Source organism: Haliotis rubra, unplaced genomic scaffold (genome assembly GCF_003918875.1).
Source record: "Haliotis rubra isolate DU_JTF1 unplaced genomic scaffold, ASM391887v1 Scf227, whole genome shotgun sequence".
In the NCBI taxonomy this organism is placed as follows: domain Eukaryota; kingdom Metazoa; phylum Mollusca; class Gastropoda; order Lepetellida; family Haliotidae; genus Haliotis; species Haliotis rubra.
The window spans coordinates 395,844-420,855 of NW_025766303.1; the positions used below are offsets into that span (position 1 = coordinate 395,844).

The 25,012-nt window shown below is 40.6% G+C and overlaps 1 protein-coding gene across 1 annotated transcript in view; it reads left to right on the forward strand.

The window, feature by feature from the left end:
- Window positions 1-3,991: 3,991 nt before the first annotated feature.
- The window catches only part of LOC124277760 (cell surface hyaluronidase-like), a 39,968-nt gene continuing 18,947 nt past the window's right edge, over window positions 3,992-25,012 (forward strand). Inside the window, exons 1-16 of the mRNA XM_046713483.1 lie at window positions 3,992-4,363; window positions 5,788-5,954; window positions 6,832-6,976; window positions 7,187-7,360; window positions 8,587-8,817; window positions 11,195-11,299; window positions 12,153-12,337; window positions 13,079-13,151; window positions 14,090-14,208; window positions 15,881-16,053; window positions 17,735-17,804; window positions 18,597-18,743; window positions 19,980-20,131; window positions 21,027-21,098; window positions 21,619-21,762; window positions 24,489-24,684. Of these exons, the coding sequence (XP_046569439.1) occupies window positions 4,009-4,363; window positions 5,788-5,954; window positions 6,832-6,976; window positions 7,187-7,360; window positions 8,587-8,817; window positions 11,195-11,299; window positions 12,153-12,337; window positions 13,079-13,151; window positions 14,090-14,208; window positions 15,881-16,053; window positions 17,735-17,804; window positions 18,597-18,743; window positions 19,980-20,131; window positions 21,027-21,098; window positions 21,619-21,762; window positions 24,489-24,684 (2,508 nt within the window). The 5' untranslated portion in view covers window positions 3,992-4,008. The remainder of the gene's footprint in view (window positions 4,364-5,787; window positions 5,955-6,831; window positions 6,977-7,186; window positions 7,361-8,586; window positions 8,818-11,194; window positions 11,300-12,152; window positions 12,338-13,078; window positions 13,152-14,089; window positions 14,209-15,880; window positions 16,054-17,734; window positions 17,805-18,596; window positions 18,744-19,979; window positions 20,132-21,026; window positions 21,099-21,618; window positions 21,763-24,488; window positions 24,685-25,012) is intronic.

A 25,012-nucleotide genomic window follows, 5' to 3' on the forward strand; every position in this document is an offset into this window, starting at 1 on the left:
GACGGCAAGATCCATTTAGTCGTCTCAAAGGACAAAGACGTTCACTGGGTGCAAATCCCTTCTTCTATTAACTACTGATTGTGTGAGTGAGTCAGTTAATTTTACGTCACATTTGTGAATATTCCATCACTGTCACTGCGCCACTGCGGGATACCAGAAATAAGCTTTACACATTGCAAAAGGAATCGAATCCATCAGTGATGACAGATTACCATTAATGGTTGTAAGTGGAGGTTTGGCCAAGCGTGACTGTAGGATGTTACATTAACAGATATGTACTGTAATGTCATGGGTCATGTGCTAGGGATAAACCGTTCCAATGTACTGATGATTCTGTTTGTTTTTACAAGTCAGTGACAAACAGACCATAACGTTGTCGAATCCCAATTAGTATTGTTGTCATTGTGTTGAGGGAGTAACACAGACTGTGACATGAGGGAGTTGAGCTTTAACTGGGACATTCACTCATAAAGGTGGCCATGTTGATTCAAAACCAAAATCAATTCAGTTTATTCTCCGAACACAACGGACCGCTGGTACAAGAGCATATACATTTCATTACGGACCACTATTTAGGCAAACAGTGATTGAAATGTTTGTGCAAAAGGGGTACTGATAATGGCTGAATAATAAGAGTCTGTCTAGCTGATATACTCATTTGGAACCAAGACAATAGTATGCTAAAGGCAACAATATTTGAGGCACTGGTTGGTGAACATTCTATAAACAGCGAAGTCTTGACAATATATGTGAACGGGCATATGAATCATATAAATGTAATATTGGGCAGATAAATACATTTCCGATGTCTCGAGTGTATCCTACCTCGTGGTTGTAGCTAGATAATTCATCTCCATATATCTTTGGCAGTGGATGGGGTATTTAAATCAGTTGTGTCAATCGTATAATCATTTTCAGCTTAGTCAATACCGGCTGACCTACCTTGTCATATTATTAATAGTTTTACACACTTTGTCTTTTGTAATTCCTGTATTCAGCATAGACGGACTGTAGTATATACCACTGGGAAAATGATGCATCACTTCAACTAGGGTTGTCCTCGGTCTCGATCGTAAGTATATAGTTTATCATAGTCTTACGAATATCGTAGTGCTACGAAAGTTTGTGAATCGGGACCCTAGTTTAGCGTTTTAATCGTTTTTAAATCGCCATGAGTTTGTGTCATGTGAAGGTCGGTCATATTTTTTTACTGTACCAAAAATTCTCAGAAGACTATTCATGAATGTTTCCTTTGTCATATTTGTATGTCTCTAAATGTGGTTGTTGATGTATGTCCTATACGTGTTGGCTTGAGAACAGGAATGTTATTTGTTATCTGTAGTTTCATTGTACGGAAGGATCTCTTCAGAAGTGTTTCTACTTCTTTCAACAGTATCTTGGAGTCAACGCATTGAACGTCACAAGGGGTATCGTCTTCACAGGGTCTCACTACGGCCATAAAGACAATGTCTGTAAATTGTTATTCCCAAACAACCAGATAATCTGGTGATTGACACCATGGACATCAAACGACAGCAATAGATGACAAAAGTCAACGAAATTGGGAGCCTGAGGATCTGATCAGTCCATGACACATAATATCCCGGATAATCACGTCGGATCACGCGTTGTCTCGTTCACATTTACATATTTTCATATAGTCTGCGACAGTTGGAGTATTATTGAGTGTGTTTAACAACAAGTGAACCAAATTTCATCTTCAATGCCAATTTTCAATTTTCCAGTTTACAGGAAATATGCCATGCATGAATCCCTATCGCTGATCAGTCCGAGGGCCGCCGGACATTGTTTCCGGCACTATAGTGCTGCACCTGGCGGTGTCGAGTCAGGCTGGCAAATATGTCGACACAATAGAGATAACTATACTTTCTCTGGAGCATTGTGTATGTATCTGTATGACACATCAATGTTTGGTTTATAATGATACGTGTTTTGTTTTAATTAGTTCAGCTTCTATTGTGAGACATAAAATTTTGAGTCACGCGTTGAAATATTTTGACCTGATTAAGTTATACATTTATAGAGCATAACGACATGTTGTCAACTGACAATACAATCACAGTAACAGATCAGATATTTACTAATAGCTGGTGTGAAAACAATAAAAAAATCAGTCTAACTTAGAGCGAGTAATAGGGCGGACTATAGGCCATCAGCAGCATCCACTTCGCTGCAGGCCATGGAGTACGCCTCTGTAGTCTCAATGGCCCACAGCAGGACCTGCACCACTCATCTCAGCATTTATGAACGTACAACGTTAAAAATTACGTAAATTTGAGTAAAGTGGACAAAAATGCCAGCTTTGGGGATTTTTATGCTACTTCTAGATCCTGAGAGGATACAGCGACAAATATGAACTTCAGTGTGACACCTTGACACCAAAGGTGTCACACATCATCTTCCAGATTTGTTTCACACCGGATGGCGGCTGAATTGTATCAGCCCCTTATATGGTCATGCTATTTGCTGTAAAGCCGTATTTCGTATATAATTTGTTTATGTTCAGATTCGATATAATGTTTTTCAGTTCGGCATTTGCCCATTGCCGTTAATGGCAGGACATAGTGGGACTGAGTCCTCCCTGCCCCCCTTCCCCACTGAGAGGCATGTATTATTAAAGTGGGGAAAAAAAGATTCACCTATCTGTGTAGTGCGCAGCCATGACCTCAGCGTTATCAACATTGAATGAGAACATTGTTAACTGCGTGCGTGCGTGCGAGAAATAGGTGCTCTATTTGTACACTCACATCCAAGAGAGAGAGGAGGGGTGTGTGGTATGTTTACATGGCTTTATCCCAAACTGTGCTCCACTGGTGATATTGCTTTTGTGATATCAAACGATATCCCCTAGAACACATCTTTTTGACAGTAGATTTTGTACAATGCCCTGACATCATCATTTACATGATATCACAATACTTTTACATCATCAGTTACACGACTCACAACGCTATGACATCATCAGTTACACGACTCACAACGCTATGACATCACAATTTTATGACTTGGCAGTCGAATGGCAGTACCGAGTTCGGACATATACATTTTTCATTGAAAACTAATGAAGAGTGATTTTTCGTGATAATGAGACTCTCTCCCAAGTGTCTTCTGATATCAATTATATCAACACTCGTTGATAAAAGTAAAAATATTGTCGGCAAGCCTCGGATATTTGTAACTTTATCAACTCATGTTGATATATTTGATATCAGTAAACACTTGGGTGAGATGCTCCATGTGTGTGTATAGCAAGTACAGGGAGAGTAAGACAGGTGTCGTAAGGGCCTGACATATGGACGCACCAGTCGTAATTCAAATATAAGCGACAATACCCTTTCAAAAATAATAAGAGCATTTTCTTGAAAACAGAATCTATTGTATGATTCCGATTGTATCATGAACACGTGTTTATGAGACGGTACCAGGTGTTAGTGAAAAGGTGTCTTCACATTTGTATGTCTAACACCTGTGCTTGTAAACTCAACATCACGTACAGACACAATACCAATATTGGAATGGCAGAGCCAGGTTTAAGTCCATTAATACAACTCGTTACTGATAATCAGTACGTGAACTCTTAAATCTACACTATAATGCACCAAAATGCTACAATAGCTGTCCCTTGGCACTGTACATTTCACTTCTAAATGCTCAAAGACTTTACAGACTTGATATAATTTTTGCCGGAATATTTGCCTCGTGTACAAAAAACGGCTCACTGATTCGTATCTTCATGCTAAAAGCTTTTCCCTCTAAAACATCTGTACATATAAAATAAACTAACGGATATTCGGTCAACACGTGACAGAATTGTCCTTCCGTGATAATATTGTTTTATTAAACATATTTTCCGTTTTTCATCAAAACCAATGGAACTGTAGGGACTGTCATTAGAAACAAAGTTTCACGCCAATCAAAACAGTTATAAGTGCCGATCAATACTACAACCCTCTATAAATACCAGGTGACAGCCACGTGCAGACAAAGATGCTGCTCCAGGTGGTTGTGGCACTGTGCGCTGTGGCACCTCTGTGTGCTGCCACTGCAACTTGTTCATACGATGATTCAAGCCTCCTTGACTGGGACTCGGCGGCGACTTGGGGTGGGGAAGAGTACATGCCAAAGGCTAAGGAGACAGCGACAATCCCTAAAGGAAAGCACGTCCGTCTCAACGTTTCCCCGCCAGATCTGAAAGGGATCGTCATCGAGTCTGAGGCTAGTCTTGTTTGGGGCAATGTTGGCGGTCTTACAGTCACCACAGACTACATTCACGTCAAGGGCTCGTTCATCGTCGGGGACGAAGATTGCCCTTTCACCCAAAAAGCTCATATTAGGCTGACGGGTAATTATTATACTCTGGAGTTGTTGCTTAACTGCCGGGTAAAAAAAATTGTGATGCATTTTTAGCCACAATCATTTTACACATGGGTGTTTTGTTTTTGCCTGGCAGTTTAGTATAATTATTTTCTATTGGTTTTGCAATTACATGGAATACACAATATGACGAATCACCTACGTTATTCATACAATTCTTAACGACAAGACTAAAAGATATGTATATTCGAACATGATGTGAAAGGATATCCTTATCAAAGAAATGCATGTATTATTCATTGTTTAAAAATGCCATAGTCCTTGAGTCATATCTATCCTGTGTTAATGTTTAAAAGTTTAGAATAGCACTGGCACGATTCAGATGCTCTTCTCATGATTTGTTGATTGAAAGAGGCAGATATATGAATGTAAAAAGAGAAATTAGAATATGTACACTTTGAAATAGAAGATGAATTACATTTTCTCCTAATATGTCCATTTTATGACCGGTTGCGAACAAAATATATTAAAAGATATTACTATGTCCATCCAAATGTGATAAAATTCTCCACACTGTTAAGTAGTAAAAATCCAGTTCTTCTACAAAATATTTCAATGTTCATTTACTATAATGCTATGATTACCCGATCTAAATTCCTCTCAAATGTAACATAACTTTATGTACTATAGGCCTGTGGCCTTCTCAGTGCAAATACAGATTATTATTATTATTATTATATCGGAAGTCTTTTGTAGAATTGGTTTCAAACGATATTTTTTTCGTGAATAAGCTGACGTGCATGAGTGTCATTATTTTAAATAATTTAATCATTTCCTTCATAATTGTCAGTCCTTCATGTGAAATTCAAAACAAATGCTTCTTTGTAAAATCCCAGCTTACTCACTCACTCATACCAGTATGCAAATGCTGGGGCAAAACATGAAACATTTGAACATGAAGATCCGTGCCTTCAGCAACCAGGGCTTGTCGGAAGAAGCGACTGTCGGAATCGGGTTGTAAGGCTTGCTGACACATGTCATCGTATCCCAACTGCGTATAGCGATGATCATGATTGTCTGGATTGTCTGGTCCAGATTCGACTATCTATAGACCGCCGTCATATATCTGGGTTGATCCTGGGTCGGCGGTACACAAGAAACAAACCTTTGCGTCTGAGATTTACAATAATTAGTATCGGCATGCCCTTCCACGAACTCAAGCACCCCTGTTGTATTATGAGCATGTGGTAAAGAATCATAATTAATAGTGATGATACCAGGTGTCTGCTAAACGGTGGCGTATCCTGCCCAACCGATGGACCCCGTCACAAACACATGCAAAGGCAAGACAATTTTGTACCTGAAAAAAAATACCAAACACGGGAACAAAAGGGGAATTGCATCTGGCATCACTTTTGTCCAGAAATGATCATGTCTGCTTCATCCTTTCAGGTAAATCCAATACTGGCAAAAAATTGCCGGGTATAGGTAAGAAGGTTATAGGTGTGGACGCGGGTGGCACTATAGAACTCCACGGCGCCGTGAAGAAGTCATGGTCATACCTCATACAGACAGCAAAGCCGCCCTCGGAAACCTGTGGAGTCATTTTTGATTTACGGGTAAGTTTAATAGCAATCGGTTCCTAATTGCGCAGATCGATGCTAATGCTGTTGATCACTGGATTGTCTGGTCCAGACTAGATTATTTACAGACCGCCGCCATATAGCTGGAATATTGCTGAGTGAGGCGTAAAACTAAACTCACTCACTCACTCTTATTCCTTATTTTTGGTCTGTGCGTTTCTTGTTTTGAAGAGTGTATGATGCACTAAACAAAATTCTGCAATAGTTGTCATTTGGCACTGTCCATTCCACTTCTAAACGTTGTAATGCAGAACACTGGCATCAATGCATATATTGCTCGTGACTTAATACGTAATGAATAATATACAATGACGTGAGAAAACAACGGAAAACAGCAAAACCACTATGGAATGTGGTCATTTTGATTAAATATCAGTTTTGGGATATGTTGAATAATCTCGATACAGACTACCTTTTATGGAGAGTTTACTGCATTTATATGGGCTGGTTTGGAAATATATTTGGGAACAATCTGTTTTCCTACAAATTATTGCTTGAGATCTGCACCAGATACTAATTCGAACCTCATATTGAATACACCGGCTGTTTCGACAATGCCAACAATCTGCGCTCATTCAAAGCAGATTTGTGAACAATGTATAATACATTTTTCCAGTAGGGGTGTAGAATATCGAGATCAAATATCGGCATGCCATATACTTGGTCGTCATCAGTTTGATTCAGCAAAGTAAAGCCAAGATGTTATGTTGATGTCAAATTATCCATAAACGTTCTTGCCTTCATTGTTGCTTACCAACTTCTTAAATGTAAGTCAGATAGTTGAGGTGAGTCACCTCTGCAGATATGTGCACTTATCGACGTATATGTTAAACGAATTCTGTACCTTTTGTAGGAGAGTAAGTTCCAGTGGGAGAGTGGAAAGGGGTTGTTTGGCATCATCTTTAACCTGGACGGCAGCGTGTACGACTTTGGAGTCTTTAAAACAGCCGACGAGAAGGTCAAGACAGCTGAAGAAATGTTCCAGGGCTTCATCGACGGTTAGTATAGTTATGTTGTTTTACTTTCTCGTTCATGTTTAAAATATATATGATCTCCATGGCAACCGCTTGTTTCGTTTAACGTGACGGTTTTAACGTGACATCTTTGAAGTGATTGTTAATATATCTTTGATGTTTAATAAAAAAACAACATTTTGAAAATTTGAAAATAATGTAGAAGGCCTCTCATAGAATTACTGCTTTTAACAGGCATACCCGATGATAAGATTCTGGTAGTTGCTGTGAACGGAGATTTTGGCAAGGGGACAGTGTCACGTGACTGGGACATGATCTACGAAGCCGTAGAAAGTGTGGGGGGTCTGACGTCATCGCTCCTGAGGCAAGTCAAGGGTCGAGAAGCATATGCCTTCATCACAAGGACAGGTTCGTAATTCAGAACTGACATCGTCAAGGTTGATGATAACGATATTACATTTTTCAGTAAATTGAAACAGCACATTTTTGAATAATTAATCTGTTATGACATGAAGCGTAACAGTTAATCAGTATATAAATATTATAACACCTGTTGTGTAATAAGAATAAGATTCGAACATACACACATAAGTATTACATGATACATACATTTCAATACAAAATGTCGTCAATGCTTCACGTATATATGTATATTAATTTTATCTACCACTCATGAATGCATTGAACCGGTATGTTGAATCATGGGGTATGTTTTAAGTTAGCCAATGACATAAAACGGAAAGTAAGACGAGCCACCTCCGTGCAGGCACATTGTGCGATTCCTAAACTAGATATTGAGTCAGTGTGGAGACCAGGTTCGTGGCAACACTGATGACGAATTTGAAGATATAATAATACAGAACATCAGTGCAACAGAATACCCAGTCTGGACAATCCTCAGAAATACATTCCGTTTGGTGTGAAGAGAAAATTAGCTGTGAAAAAATATATGAATGTGAAAAAGGGACGAAACCAGGTGTACACTACAAGGGAAAGCATGTCCTGCCCTACCGGTAGCACCCGCCGTTCACAAAATTTGCCTAAACATTAAAGTGAAAAAAGTATTACTATTAAGTCAATTTGGACACACATTACACATCATTGAGATGTATACACATTGTCCTTTACTCTCTGCTCGCAACATATAAAAGCCACAAAACTTTTCCCATATTCCCATAAATATTTAACGTCAAATCTATAATCCTACCGATATCAAATCTTTGATAAAAGCGGAAGCCATTGTACAATAGTATATCATAAGCATATGAAGAGGAACAAGTTTTAACAACAAAGGAACAACTTCTTTATTGCAATAGGTGCGACGTGTCGATGTATATATTAACGCCGTTATGAAGCAAGTGATAAAGAAGAAATAATAGGAATATGTTTATAAATCAAAATCAAATAGTGATGACACGAGGTGTTCGCGAAATTCCTTAATATGTGTTCAAAATACAAAATTTAAAGACAGCATAAACATTTTCACCAGAAACCGATTTCGAAATTGATAGATTTTGCAGACTCTAGTATGCGCTTTGGAAGCAAATTTTGAGCAAGGAAAGATAACTCTTGGGTACATATCCGAACAAGTTTGTGTATAATTATAGTACATAGAGTTTCACTTTGTGTTGTAGGGAATGCATCGTCTACCCAGGAGGAACACGTTCGCTTCAAGAAGAATGAAGAGTTTGTGTCCACGAGCGAGCTGTCCATATTGGACGATACCCATAGCCTGAAATTCAGCGTGGTAGGCATAGTATCAGCCGATGTAAACAAGAACAAAGAGCTTGAGGTCCGTGTTCTGTCGGATGACGTGGTACGGCCTAGGATTAAGCTGAACGCTGACGTCACTTCCTGGAAACCCGGTAAGAAACTTGACATTCGGTAATACGTATAAAGTCTTATTGCCAACAATTTAATCAACATGTGTACAGTGCCGTGAACTCCTTAACATGGCGGCCTATGGGATTGTGCATTGTGGAACCATACGTAAGTTGATAAATGTGATGTCATTAGTTAAATAGTGGTCGGAAAATTGAACTGAAGTTATGTGCGCAGAGCAGAGATGATTTCAAATTTGCCTGTCAAATTTTACAAAGATCCATCCTAAACTCACTCCATGAAAATTAGTTATGCTACACTGAAATAACATGTAAGTCTACAGAAATTACGCCCAGTGCCCAATACTTTTGGCACGACTCTGTAGCATAACATCACTTAAGCTGGTTCCGGGCTTTGCGCGCGCCACCTTGCGTACATTGCGATATGCAGACGGGGCCCAGCTTAATCATCACTGCCACAGGCTAATTTGCATATCATGTGACCAGACCTTTCTCTTGTTTGTAAACAAACGCGCATATTCGTAAATATGTAGAGACCCAACGCAAGCGATTCGGCGCGCTCTTCATAATGTTTCACATTGTTGCATAAATATTCTTATACAACTGTGACAGTAAGGTTTATGGCAATAGATATTTATATATCAAACGGGCTGCATGTTTGCTCTCCGTCGGCTTCGATGACAGCACGTGGAGCCGTACAGCCCATGTAAACAAAGTATCGCTCCGCAAATCGAAATATTTGACACGTTTTAGGATATTTTCTCAGCGAAACTAAACAAATCTATCAAAGATGTTTAATCAGATCCGTCAAAAATAAAAGAGTTAAGAAATATTTACATTATATTGAATGGACTGTGTAAGATGTTACGAATTGTACTATGCTGGCCGCATGGAACTCTGGGTAGGAGAGTGGAAACGGCCGTCTGATGTTACTTTATTGCTGTACCCGTACTCGGTGTCAGTGAGTGCAAACACAACAACGCGTGTGGAGCTTTTAGTTTACATATGTGTTTAGAATGTCGATAAATATCATGTGTTGTTCAATTTCCGGGTGTTTTTGAGTATTTAAAGCACGGGAATATTTCATTTGAAACCTCGGTTCCAAATGAATTCCCGTGCTTCAAATACTCAATAACACCCAGAAATTGGGCAAGACATGATGTTTATCTCCTAATTAGTCAGCCCAAATGCACGCAACTGAAGGTTTATTAAAACTGATTATTAGGGTAAATAAAGTAAACACCCATGTCTGACAGTTAAGGGCGGTGGGGTAGCCTAATGGTTAAAGCGTTGGCTCGTCACGCCGAAGACCCGGGTTCGAATCCCCACATGGGTACAATGTGTGAAGCCCATTTCTGGTGTCTCCCGCCGTGATATTGCTGGAATATTGCTAAAAGCGGCGTAAAACCAAACTCAGTCAGTCAGTCAGTCTGACAGCTAAACATAAACCAAGCAAAAAGTAGCTATTCGATGGTGATGTACTGTACACGTACATCACAGCTGTATTATACAACTCATGTTTCCAGTATTTCAGAGACCAATTACTGGTACGTTGTATGTTCAACAATATTTGTAATTCTTTTGTCAAATCCAAATTTCAAGAGTACAGGTTTTTTTTGAAGATCGTGATGATCATTCTTAATCATGCGCCATTTACTAATTGAAAGAGATTTATGCTACAAATTCTGTTGTCCGTTTTTAGTTTATGTTTCAGATTTTGTAGCTGTAGTTTCCCAAAATTTTGCTTTGTTTTAACCTGACATCCCCTTTGGAGCACTTGTGGGGCTTGTGGGGAAAGATACAATCAAAACAAATTAGGTAGTTTCGTGGTTTGCTCTGAACAGTGTCACGTTTTATCATGGCGTGTCTTCTTAAAGATATCTCTATGTCCTCAGAGTGATCAAAATAATCGACGTTTACCTGTTTGGTGAAATCATGCACGGGTGATATCATGCACGGGTATGATTCTGACAGGGCACGTTTTAAAACAGGAGCAAATCAGCAGATACTGGTACAATTAACAAACCAAGCATTTTAAAACGAAAATGAGTACCAAGACAAACGGGTCAGCGGTGGCCAATTTAGACTGATGCAAAATTGAGTCTTTGAACGGCATTTAGAAGAGATACACATAAAGGGGAGAATTTATGGCTGTTAACTTCTTTATTTGAATAACGTGACGTTTTGGGGAATATTCTTACTAGAATCGTGGTTTACTTAGTCTCCATTTGGTATTTATGTTACACTTTACATTCAGGTAGACCTTTGTGGGTTAAGCAGTGATAACCTAATAATCTATCGTGTTTATTATACCCATACGTCGCTGAGTGAAGACGGCTTGATGGGAAGTACTGAACGATAGTTTTAATACTTTCAATATTAAAGACACTCTTACCTGTAGATGACAGGATTGTCGTGGCATCGACCGATTTTGACTGGCGACAGGCAGAAGAGTTTAAACTGGTTAAATGTGACGACTGTCAAGCCAATGAAGTCCGTCTGGACCGTGAGTACATTGTACCTGTTTGTAATTATGGGCAAAACTATGTGTGTTTTACATCACTTGTTGTTGTTTCGTAAGAAGCACTCGTATAATCCATATTTATCAAAGAGGATAGTATATCTCCATGGCAGGTACAGCAGGATACAGCATTAGCGTATATAAGAACCACTGAAAATGGTTTCCTATACATTAGCATGAACCCAAGGGTGTGTCGTTAGCACACATAAGAACCACTGAAAATGGTTTCATGTACATTGGCATTAACCCAAGAGTATGTCGTTAGCACACATAAGAAACACTTAAAATGGTTTCATGTACATTAGCATTAACCCAAGGGTATGTCGTTAGCACACATACGAAGCACTGAAAATTGTTTCATGTACATTAGCATTAACCCAAGGGTATGTCGTTAGGACACATACGAACCACTGAAAATTGTTTCATGTACATTAGCATTAACCCAAGGGTATGTCGTTAGCACACATACGAACCACTGAAAATTGTTTCATGTACATTAGCATTTACCCAAGGGTATGTCGTTAGCACACATACGAACCACTGAGAATGGTTTCATGTACATTAGCATTTACCCAAGGGTATGTCGTTAGCACACATACGAACCACTGAGAATGGTTTCATGTACATTAGCATTTACCCAAGGGTATGTCGTTAGCACACATACGAACCACTGAAAATTGTTTCATGTACATTAGCATTAACCCAAGGGTATGTCGTTAGCACATATAAGAACCACTGAGAATGGTTTCATGTACATCCTGATACGGGAAAAGTTGAAGGAATATTTGACAGCTGCTTTATGAAGCAATATCTAAGACATTTTTCTCTCTTGCTAAAGATTCCTTCGAGCATGTTCACTATGGCGAGATAACTCTCGACGTGGATGAGAGAGCGGAAGTTGGGCTCCTGACGCGCAACATCTTGATTGAGGGCATCTTGGAAGATGAATGCTACGAGAACGATAAAGAGGACAAGTTCCTGTGCGACATCTTCAAAAGAGACATGTACGGGGGACATGTAAAGGTGAAGTCTGCTGTGGAGGTTTTGACGTTATTGCATGGATCGATTTACTACGTGAGACTAGTCCAGATCAAAACTATTTAGAATTTAAATACGCTCAAAGTTAAAAAACTTATGTTCCATATATAGCTAAAACGGATAGAAAGTTCAACATTTTCCGTGCTTGACAATAGCCATCACATTGAGTGAGTCAGTGGGTTTTAACGCCGTCTTAATGAACAGGCCAGTTATGTCAAGGCGAGTCATCTTAATGTGAGAAGGGACGGTGGAGTAACCCAGGGGTTAAAGCGTTCGGGTTTGATTCCCTACAAAGGTACAATGTGTGAAACCCATTTCTGTTGTCTCCCGCCGTTATATTGCTGGAATATTGTTAAACGGCATAAAACCTTACTCATTCACATGCTGTAAGTATACACAAAGCATCGTCACAGGCGTTTCACTTCTGGAGAAATAATTTCCCCTTTTTCTCTCAGCGTCTGTTGAAGCAACTTTGGTGAAATTAAGCATAACTCTTTGTATCTTTTGACTATGAAATAGTGAATAAGAAAATGACAAATATGTTTTGGATTTAGATTGAAAATAGCTGTTTTAGTGAAATATATTTTCTACATCAATAATCAGTTTGTGTACACAAAATCAAAGCTCACAGGAAGTTCTGATAAGTGTCTGTCTCCTTACTACGGATCTATGTCAATAACAGGGTTTATTCCTGCTTTTTCTGATATTCCAAATGTCTTCATGTAGGTCGTTCGAGGATTCGCTGCTGCACATATCGAAGGAGTTGAACTTTATCATATGGGGCAACAGAAATTCATTGGTAAGCTACGACATATTGCCTACCTGATTAACAGCAAGACTAGACATAGCTTCTCGCTGCTGATTGGTTGTATCACATTTGTTAGTAATGGAGGAGACAGAGGCAACAGAGGTAATGCATGCTTGATGAAACGGACCAGTCTACTCTGCAAATATTCGCTGCAATTTGCTAATCTAGTTTTGGGGTTCAGATACAAACACGAAACTTTCGTATTACATATTATTTATTGACTTGTGTACAGATATGATTAGCCTTCAGATGAAGTGATTAAACCCAGGGAAATGCAGTGTGTTCACGGGGCTGTACGTGAACGGGAGTGTACGTGAACACTGGCTAAATGAAGTGTGTAATGTTATTCTGATAGAAGCCGAACTATGAAAGAGACCAAATGAAATAACAACAACAATAAAACCCCACAAAACAACCAAAACACGTGAACAAAAACAAACAAACAAACCCAGCAACAAAAACAAAACAACAACAACAAAACAACAGCACCAGCATGGGGAACTAGATGTTGGTCATTTTCCACTAAGGTTAGGACCTTCTCATGGCCATTGTGCATGAACCTCCCAAGCTCTATATCATTCCAGTATAAGTATGAACATATATAATATATTCAATTGACATTCATAATTAGGGAGAGATGGGACAGCCTACAGGTTAAAGCTTTAGTCAATCAGGAGGCCAGGTTCGATTCCCAACATGTGAACGCTGTGTGAAGGACATGTCTGATGTCCCCGCTGTGATATTCAATTTGCTAAGGGTGATGTAAGATCTAACGCACTCTCTTTTTTATGATAAATCAACCAAATCTGCGGTATCCAAACAAACTGAGATGACAATCTACTCGACTATAGCATCACTAACTACTTAGTCGTGTTGGCCTTGACCTGTGTATCGACTAAGGGGGATAACTCCTGTTTTCCTTGATCCAGGATCCTACGCGCTTCACTTCCACATGTGTGATGACGTGGAGGGCAACTGGTTCCGGAACAACTCTATCCATCATGCCCTGACGCGCTGTGTGACGGTGCATGGAACCGACCACGCGGAGGTGGGTAGTTTCCGAGCTGTTCATAAACACCTGTCCATTGCTGGGTTCCCCTGCTGACGGAGTTATTCTGGTCATCAATGCCCTTAAACATAAAGGTTCTGGAACTGACCTTTTCATATTTTGTGTCTCAAGACTTACAAGAACTTAAGTGTATGTTTGTTTAGAAAATGATTTTTACAAACAGAACTTTAGGAATGACGATATTTTATGGATATACTACTTCTTCATTCTTTGAAAGGCGACCCGTGAAGGTCCGGGTTAGAATATTGATCTTCAGTAACCCATGTTTGTCGTAAGAGGCGACTAACGGGATCGGGTGGTCAGGCTCACTGGGTTGGTTGACACATGTTATCGGGTCCCAGTTGCGCAGATCGATGCTCATGCTGTTGATCACTGGATTGTCTGGTCCAGACTCGATTATTTACAGACCGCCGCCATATAGCTGAAATATTGCTGAGTGCGGCGTAAAACTATACTCACTCATTCTGAATATTGTTGAGTAACATGTTCCGACATAAGTTAGGAGAACTCCTGATTGGATGAATTTATGTGTAACACGCATCCAGCAGAGATGTAGAAGCTCTTTAGCGGGAACCTGCAAATATTCCAGTCAGGCATACCGATGTTGGAAAATCTTTAGTCGGAACGCTGTCTCAGTCAGTAATCCAAGCAGGATCTTTTTGAATTTGCACATACAATTTACAAATTATTTGTGTATTTAGCAATATTCGGGCTGTATCTGAACATGACCAAAATATCAGCAATAAAACCATTGCCATAAAGATAAGAAATCTGTAATAAACAAACATTCAGACTGTCAGAGCCACTGACTATCGGAACCGAACCTTCAGTATCCGGTGATAACAAAATAGGTTTTGTCTGCAATATATTCAACTGAAAGGCTCTGAATATAGCGTGTTAAGTAACATATACTACTGAAAAGGATTATCAAAATTCTAATCAACATTAACGTGTCATCTATCCAATACCAATAGCCTTTCGAACAGCTGCATATATTCAGACCGATAATGTAGATTAGCTTTTGTTTGTTGTTGGACGCGGCTCTCATTGCTATTCTTGATATATGACGGCCGTGAGCAAAATTACCTTATCTGTGTCAGACAGCCCAAGATTGACATCATAAAAACTGGGATACGATCACATCCATCAACCAAGTAAGCGAGACTGACTTCACGATCCATTTAGATGCCACGATATTACTATTACGACTTTATCATGGTCATGTGTTTATGAATCAGTATCAGATAGTGATAATACCAGATGTTCGCGGTATTGTGAGCGTATCCTGCTCCCCGGTGGCACCTGTTCTAAACACATGCAAAGGCTAGTCAATGTTTCATCTGAACAAAAAGACAAACAACAAAAACAACGGGAATATATGGAATAAGTGAAAACATATTTTTTCACCGATATGTCAAATTAAAAAAAATGTCCTTCTATCAAACTTTTTGAAAATTCACTTGGTCTTGTTGTAGCCTTGATCGTTGAATGAAGCCTTGATCGTTGAATGAAGCCTTGATCGTTGATCGTTGAATGAAGCCTTGATCGTTGAATGAAGCCTTGATCGTTGAATGAAGCCTTGATCGTTGAATGAAGCATTGATCGTTGAATGAAGCATTGATCGTTGAATGAAGCATTGATCGTTTGACAGGTTAGCGACAACGTGTGTTACCTGACACATGGTCACAGCTACTTCCTTGAGGACAGCGCTGAGCAGTGGAACATCTTCGACGGTAACCTCGGTCTGGGAACCCAGCACGGTGCTCACACACTGGCAGACATGCGCAAAGAGTGGTGCAATGCTACGATGAAGGGATATTGCGAGTAAGTGACGTAATCAGAAACGCTTTGGTATGTTGTTTCATGCATGTTCATTACGCAACACATATGACATATCAAATTGGCTCTATAATGAAAGATACTTCAGAGAAATCTATATAGAACTTCGTTCCCTCTGAATACGTTCAAATTCAAAATATTTCCGTTGAAAATAATTGATTTATAGACTTTTGCGAGGGATGTGTAGAATCACACAATGACTTTACAGAAGTGGTGAAATGTAACAGATATGTACTTTCTCCCATCCGGGATTCGAACCCACACTCGCAGAGCCTGGCACTATAATTGCTGTGTGCGAAGACAGTGAATCCTGTGTCCTATACTGACACAAGTACAGCATATAGTTGCAACCGTTTTAGTCGAAATACACCAGGGTCAAGTTCACCTATGCTAACCTGCCAGGCCAATACAGCTTTCTAGGGGATGTTAGTACTGGGAAGCAAACCGTCTGATGTGTATGTAAGCTTAACAATCACTATCCCCCAAGTGTGGACACTGGTCACATACACTGTGTTATCTCTTTAAATAACCAGTGGGGATTCCAGGTATGAAGAAACAACTAAATGGATCAGCTTGTCCCCTGTTGATTGCTTGTCATCGAATCTCAGTTGCGTGGGGTAGCCTCGTGGTTAAAGCGTTCGCTCGTCACGCCAAGGCCCGAGTTCGATTCCCCACATGGGTACAACGTGTGAAGCCCATTTCTGGTGTCCCCCGCCGTGATGTTGGTGGAATATTGCTAAAAGCGGCGTAAAACCATATTCACTCACTCACTCAGTTGCGTGGATCGATGTTCATGATGTCAATCACTGGATTGTCTGGTCCAGGCTAGGTTGTTTGCAGACCCACCATAAAGCTGGAGCATGCGCAATGCGGCGTTTTAACAAGATTGAAAAAGCACCCATGTAGATGTCTAGAGTTTAGAATGCCTTGGTTCTAGATTGTGGAGTCTAGTGCCTGATTATCATGCAGTCTAGAGCCTTATAATTTGCGGAGTCTACTGCAAGATTATTGTGGAGTCTAGTGCCTTATTGTTTTAAAGTCGACTGCCTTACCATTGTGAAGCTTAGTGCCATATTGTTTTAAAGTCGACTGCCTTACCATTGTGAAGCCTGGTGCCTTATTGTTGTAAAGTCCACTGCCTTACCATTGTGAAGCCTGGTGCCTTATTGTTGTAAAGTCCACTGCCTTACCATTGTGAAGCCTGGTGCCTTATTGTTGTAAAGCCCACTGCCTTACCATTGTGAAGCCTGGTGCCTTATTGTTGTAAAGTCCACTGCCTTACCATTGTGAAGCTTAGTGCCATAATGTTGTAAAGTCGACTGCCTTATCATGGTTAAGTCTGGTGCCATATTTTTGTAAAGTCTACTGCCTTACCATTGTGAAGCCTGGTGCCTTATTGTTGTAAAGTCGACTGCCTTATCATGGTTAAGTCTAGTGCCATATTTTGGTAAAGTCTACAGCCTTACCATTGTGAAGACTAGTGCCTTAATGTTGTAAAGCCTACTGCCTTACCATTGTGAAGTCTAGTGCCATATTGTTGTAAAGTCTACAGCCTTACCATTGTGAAGTCTACAGCCTTACCATTGTGAAGTCTAGTGCCTTATAGTTGTACAGTCTAGTGCAATATTACACTGTGATTGCTGGTATACTATTGGGATGTTTCCAGTGGTTTGTCCACCTTCTGGCTGACGCACCCCAACAACTACGTGAGGAACAACGTTGCTGCCGGCTCCGATGTAAGTGACAAATGGAGGATGGAGAGAACATGTGTCCAACCTGCATCATATCATGTGTTATAGATACTACTCAGATCGACACGGGTAGAAGTATACACTGATAGGTCTGTGTATTGGCAAAAAAACTGCATTGCCATATGGTGAGATAATGGGATAAGTGTTTGACAGTAAATGACACTGATTGTAGATGCAGATAATAGTATATTCTACACACTAAGGCCTGATAAACAAATGACAGGCTTCAGATAACATCCACCTAAAGTACGAGTTGGGTTGTTAGGGATTGTTTGTTTTTAATACAATTCATAGCATATCAGGTATGCCGTTTGTCAATTACAATGGGGAACATATATACAGGCTCTCAGAAAAATATATTGCAATACGATTTTCAAACAATACGTATTGCGGTATAACGGTAACACCGTACATTCCTTCTCACTGTTCACAGTCTTCAGGTTTTTTTCACTCGCTAATGTTCTATTCCTGAACACGAAGATGTGGCGTCATATAAACATTATTCACATTATTCACGTTATTCAAGATGGCGTCATTCAATGTTCATACACGATTCATACAACGGACAGATCTAATGTTTGAACTTGAGAAATGGGAACCCACATTTCCCATAGTTTATAGAAAAACTGTAATTTAAAGAATAACATCCTGTTAACCAGGGATTATGGATTATCTGTCAGTCGTGTTGGACTATTGCGGCATTTATTCACTCGGGACAGATAAGCCTTTTAAGACTATTGGCAAGTTGGATCACTCTGATCCGTCTTTGTTTTTCAGAAGGTTGGCTTCTGGTACATCAACTCCTTCCTGCCCATTGGTCCCTCTAGGGCGAGACAGGAGGAGAGGAAGCTAGTTGGCTTCAAACATGCCTACCATTCCAAGATCCTGGAGTTTGATAACAACGTGGTCCATTCTTGTAACGGGGTATGTTGTAAACCTGTATAAAACCTCGGAGCAGTTGGTTGAAATATGACTGGAAGTATTCTTGACTTATCAAGGTAACTTGGAAAGGTTACTAACTAATGAAGAAGTGAAATCCACGCATCCTGCCTAAATGATTGTTTCGAAATGCCACTTACAAGTTATGTTGCCAATTTCGTTGCATCCATAACAGAGACAGTTAAAACATTATCCGAGCTGTGTTACCAAATAGTTCATTTTTTATGAATCATGTGCTTGATAATATCTATATCGTTGAAGCTTAGGCTTTTTACTCCCGTCTTATAACGAGGACCATGTCTTGATGATATCTGTATCGTTTAACCATGGGCTTTTCTCTCCCGTCTTATAGCGAGGACTGCGTCTTGATGATATCTGTATCGTTAAACCATGGGCCTTTCTCTCCCGTCTTATAGCGAGGACCATGTCTTGATGATATATCTGTATCGTTTAACCATGGGCTTTTCTCTCCCGTCTTATAGCGATGACCATGTCTTGATGATATCTGTATCGTTAAACCATGGGCTTTTCTCTCCCGTCTTATAGCGAGGACCATGTCTTTATGCTATCTGTATCGTTAAACCATGGGATTTTATCTCCCGTCTTATTGCGAGGACCCTGTCTTGATGATATACTCATGCCAATAATGGTTGTCACCCCCCCCCCCCCACCCCCACACCCACCCCATACCACCTCTCCAATAAACAAATTGAAGGGGTGACAACCATTATTGGCATGAGTATATCTGTATCGTTTAACCATGGGCTTTTATCTCCAGTCTTATAGCGAGGACCATGTCTTGATGATATCTGTATCGTTTAACCATGGGCTTTTCTCTCCCGTCTTATAGCGATGACCATGTCTTGATGATATCTGTATCGTTAAACCATGGGCTTTTCTCTCCCGTCTTATAGCGAGGACCATGTCTTTATGCTATCTGTATCGTTAAACCATGGGATTTTATCTCCCGTCTTATTGCGAGGACCCTGTCTTGATGATATACTCATGCCAATAATGGTTGTCACCCCTCCCCACCCCAACCCCCACACCCACCCCATACCACCTCTCCAATAAACAAATTGAAGGGGGTGACAACCATTATTGGCATGAGTATATCTGTATCGTTTAACCATGGGCTTTTATCTCCAGTCTTATAGCGAGGACCATGTCTTGATGATATCTGTATCGTTTAACCATCGGCCTTTCTCTCCCGTCTTATAGCGAGGACTGCGTCTCGATGATCGACTGTCCGAAGGGATATATGTTGGTAAAGTGTATGTTCCCCCGAACGGAGTGATGCAAGACGAGACCACCCACGTGCCAAGAGACCCTCCACAAGCTGATGGGAAACTCGTTACTTCGCGCATGACCAGGTATGTTGTTATTGGTCATGTCACACCTGTACAGCTAAGTGCTATTCCAAAACAAACCAGGACAGATATTGTATTACCTATCCCTTTTTAAAACTTTGTCGATCAGTAACGATCTTTTTATGAAACATTGTCACCAACGATAATTTTTTTATGAAATCTTGTCACTAAGGATATTTTTTTATGCAACATTGTGAAGAACGAATATTTTAGACTGTTACTTGCTCCGCACATGGTACGAATCCAAGACTGAGAATGTGCTTCACTGTTTATAAGTTCGAGAGAATAAAATGTTAATTGCAAAATACAACATAGAGTACCTGGTGTATGCGAAGATGTTTAGTAAATACTACTTTCAATGGCCTTCAATATATACACCTTTTTGTAAATTAAAACAACCAAATAACCGTACACTGGCTTGCATGAATGCCAACTATCTGTGACTGCTATCCGTCTATCCACTACTATCCATCATTACTATCTGTCACTGCTATCAGTCACTACTATCCACCATTACTATCTGTCACTGCTATCAGTCACTACTATCCATCATTACTATCTATGACTGCTATCCGTCACTACTAGCCACCATTACTATCCGCCAATACTATCCATCACTGCTACCAGTCACTGTTATCCGTCACTACTATCCATCACAGCTACAAGTCATTACTATCCGTCACTACAATCAGTCAGTGCTATTACTATCCGTTACTGCTATCCGTTACTGCTATCCGTCACTGCTATCCGTCACTATCCGTCACTCAATCAGTCAGTGCTATTACTATTCGTCACTGCTATCCGTCACTACTGTGTGTCACTACTATCCGTCACATAATGACACTGTAAGGGAGGACAGTGGAAACGTGTACATGTATGTCATTTTTGTTTCCACCAGGTTTCGTGCTTATAAAAACAAAATTCAGAATGTATGGACTAAAGGCGGAAATCTGGTGCTGAATCGCTTCACGTAAGTCCCCTCAGCATCGAAACATTAAAACTATTTCATGACTTGCCATGACCAACACTTCCAGTACATGTACAATAATTTCACCACATTGAAAACAGTATTATGTATCTTATTATGTTCCGTGTGGGGATGACGCGTGACGATTTTGAGTCAGGTATTTAGGCCCTATTTCACTCAACGACGTAGAGTGAGATCAATGCGAGACATCACTGTCTAGCAGCATTACCGGTGATGGAGGAAAAGGAATGTAAAGAGGATGGAATCGGACCAATACTCCCAACTTACGAAGGAACGCTGGAGTGAATGAATGAATGAGTGAGTGAGTTTAGTTTTTACGCCGCTTTCAGCATTGTTCCTACAATATCACGGTGGGGACACCAGAAATGGGCTCCACACATTGTATCCTTGTGGGGAATCGAACCCGGGTCTTCGGCGTGACGAACGAACGCCCATTTGGCTATTCCGCTGCCCCTAACTCTGGCGTATGAGCATTGTAGCGGACATTAAGTTGATTTTTCAGGATAGCAGACTCGAATCGTGGACTTTCCATGGCCAGAGGTATTGAACACACATACACTGAAATCAAGAATTCAATCTTCGTTGGTGAAACGAACAACGTTGGTCGCAGACAGTCACCATTTAATCGTTCCCGGACTGGAATGCCGTGAGTTATACCTCATATGTTTTAAACATGCACGTGTTTGTAACGCATTATAAACGTGTTTTATAAAGCGCGTCGACGATCTTTGAAGAATCACAAGATTAGGATGTGACAGTAACCCAAATATAGCCTTCAGCAATCGTAAATCGTAAATCCTTTCTCTATTTCGGACTACATGTATATCACAAGCATCCATTACGATGGATTACTACGGACTAATAATGGTACCTGGCTCGAAAAGACGAGCATACCCTGTCACACTGCTGGCTTCCCCTTGAACAAATATAGCAACATACTGTCCAGTCAAAGGTAAAATATGGAGAGAAAACTCATCTAGTGTAAACAATTTGAACATTTGCTTTTGTTGTAACCCTGATGAAACAACGTCGATCATTGAAATTGGATAGAAAATGCATTTTTGATTGTACCCGAAAGGTTGTGGAATACAGACATCAGCAGATATGTTCCGGACACACGGGTTCCAGCTGATCAACATCCAGACTTGACTTGTGATGTCACGTGTTCATGATTTTGACTTTCATATTACGTTAGGAGGGCGTGGGGTCATCGCTAAGATCATTATACACTTTACACCCCTGGGCCTAGATTTCCGAAGCTCTCTTAGCGCTAAGATAGTCGTAAGTGGCATACATTAACATTCACTTACGACTATCTTAGCGCTAAGAGAGCTTCGGAAATCTAAGCCCTGAAAATTTGAACTGAAAGGAAGCAGTGTTATTGTCAGAATTCCTAAAGTATTGCCAGGATGCCTTTACTACTGCCAGGATGCCTCTAGTATTGTCAGGATGCTCCAGTATTGTCAGGATGCCTTTAGTATGGTCAGGATGCCTTCAGTATTGTCAGGATGCCTTAAGTATTGCCAGGATGCCTCTAGCATTGCCAGGATGCCTTAAGTATTGCCAGGATGCCTCTAGTATTGCCAGGATGCCTTTAGTATTGCCAGGATGCCTCTAGTATTGCCAGGATGCCTTTAGTATTGTCAGGATGCCTCTAGTATTGTCAGGATGCCTTAAGTATTACCAGGTTGCCTTTAGTATTGTCAGGATGCCTCTAGTATTGCCAGGATGCCTCTAGTATTGCCAGGATGCCTTTAGTATTATCAGGATGCCTCTAGTATTGCCAGGATGCCTTTAGTATTGTCAGGATGCCTCTAGTATTGCCAGGTTGCATTTCAGTATTATCAGGTCGCCTCTAGTATTGTCGGGCTGCCTTTAGTGCTGCCAGGATGCCTTCAGTATTGCCAGGATGCCTTTAGTATTGTCAGGATGCCTTTCGTATTGTCAGGCTGCCTTTGGTATTGCCAGTTTGCCTCTGGTATTGTCAGGAGGCCTTTAGTTTTGCCAGTTTGCCTTTTAGTATTGTCAGGTCGCCTTAAGCATTGTCAGGTTGCCTTTAGAGTTGTTAGATTGCCTCTGGCATTGCTAGGTTGCTTTCAGTATTGTGAGGCTGCCTCTGGTATTGTCAGGATGCCTTAAGTATTACCAGGTTGCCTTTAGTATTGTCAGGATGCCTCTAGTATTGCCAGGATGCCTCTAGTATTGCCAGGATGCCTTTAGTATTATCAGGATGCCTCTAGTATTGCCAGGATGCCTTTAGTATTGTCAGGATGCCTCTAGTATTGCCAGGTTGCATTTCAGTATTATCAGGTCGCCTCTAGTATTGTCGGGCTGCCTTTAGTGCTGCCAGGATGCCTTCAGTATTGCCAGGATGCCTTTAGTATTGTCAGGATGCCTTTCGTATTGTCAGGCTGCCTTTGGTATTGCCAGTTTGCCTCTGGTATTGTCAGGAGGCCTTTAGTTTTGCCAGTTTGCCTTTTAGTATTGTCAGGTCGCCTTAAGCATTGTCAGGTTGCCTTTAGAGTTGTTAGATTGCCTCTGGCATTGCTAGGTTGCTTTCAGTATTGTGAGGCTGCCTCTGGTATTGTCAGGATGCATTTAGTATTGTCAGCTTGCCTTGAATATTGTCATGAAGCATTTAGTATTGTCTGGATTCCTTGAGTATTGTCAGGATGTCTTTCGTTTCGTCAAGGTGCCGGTAGTATTGTCAGGATGCCTTGAGTATTGTCAGATTGACTCTAGTATTGTCAGAAAGCCGCTCTTATTGTCACAATGTAAAACAAATGTCAGGTATACTCGGTGTTCAAAAGGAACATTTTGTCAATTCCAGGAACACAGCTACGTAAACAAACGTGTCGACCTATGACAGTTACAATAACCGTATTTCTACAGGTACAAACATAGATACTTATGACAGATATTTCTGTTCTATGTACAGGAATCGAATTCATTATTCAGAAAAGCATTGTAACGGAAGAATATTTCAAAATGAAGTTTCATAAGCATGTAAATGAGGTCAGTCTGTATGCATGGCGTGTTTTATAGACCCTGCATCCCCCAAGAACACACAAGTCTCATGTACCCCGATATACTGTGTGGCAAGAAGCTTGTAGCTAGACTTCAGGGCAAGTATCACCAGAAATGTTGGAAGTTTGCGCGATGCGATCTAAGCGCTCTTTGGTCGAAGCACTCGTATATTTCCCTCACTGAAATCAGGCATTTAGTTGACTGGTTAAACAAGCGACTGTGCAAGCAGTACACATACATATGTATTCAATGGGAATGGAGGAAGGTAGACAATGCTGACCCGTGCAGTAGTTGAAAGCTATAGTGCAATCGGTGTATGTTTCTTCCATGGTCCTTTCTCTACAGGGACGATGTTCTTCAGGGGGTGATTTTCTACCAAGGCCCCGGCATTGTCACCAATTGCTTCTTTAACAACTACACATTCAAGTACACGGACACGCTGTTCAGAGCTGCGGGGGCAATCAGCCTGAGACGGAACAGTACCTACCACGCATCCCCTACTAGTGGGGTGTCCGGCATCACCTTTGGGTTTTGTGACAAGGTGATTTCATACTCACCCGACAGCGAGCTAGCGTCTTTTTACTCATTGTTGTTATTTTCATTATCAAATAGAAAAAAAATCACATTGTCAGGTTACTGAATGTGTTTGCTTTTACATCAAATATGCCCCCATTCGTGTGTATAATCTAGAAACCTACAAACCGATACTCTACAACACGACCAAAGTTTCACTATACGTAAAGTCAGGCTACATGTTTCTGTTCATAACATGGTGAAGCAGGGAACTATCTCATGGACATGGTGTAAAATTGTAACCCATCCACTGTGTGGAGATGCCAGCACTCTACAGATTGTAGACCCGCTGTTGA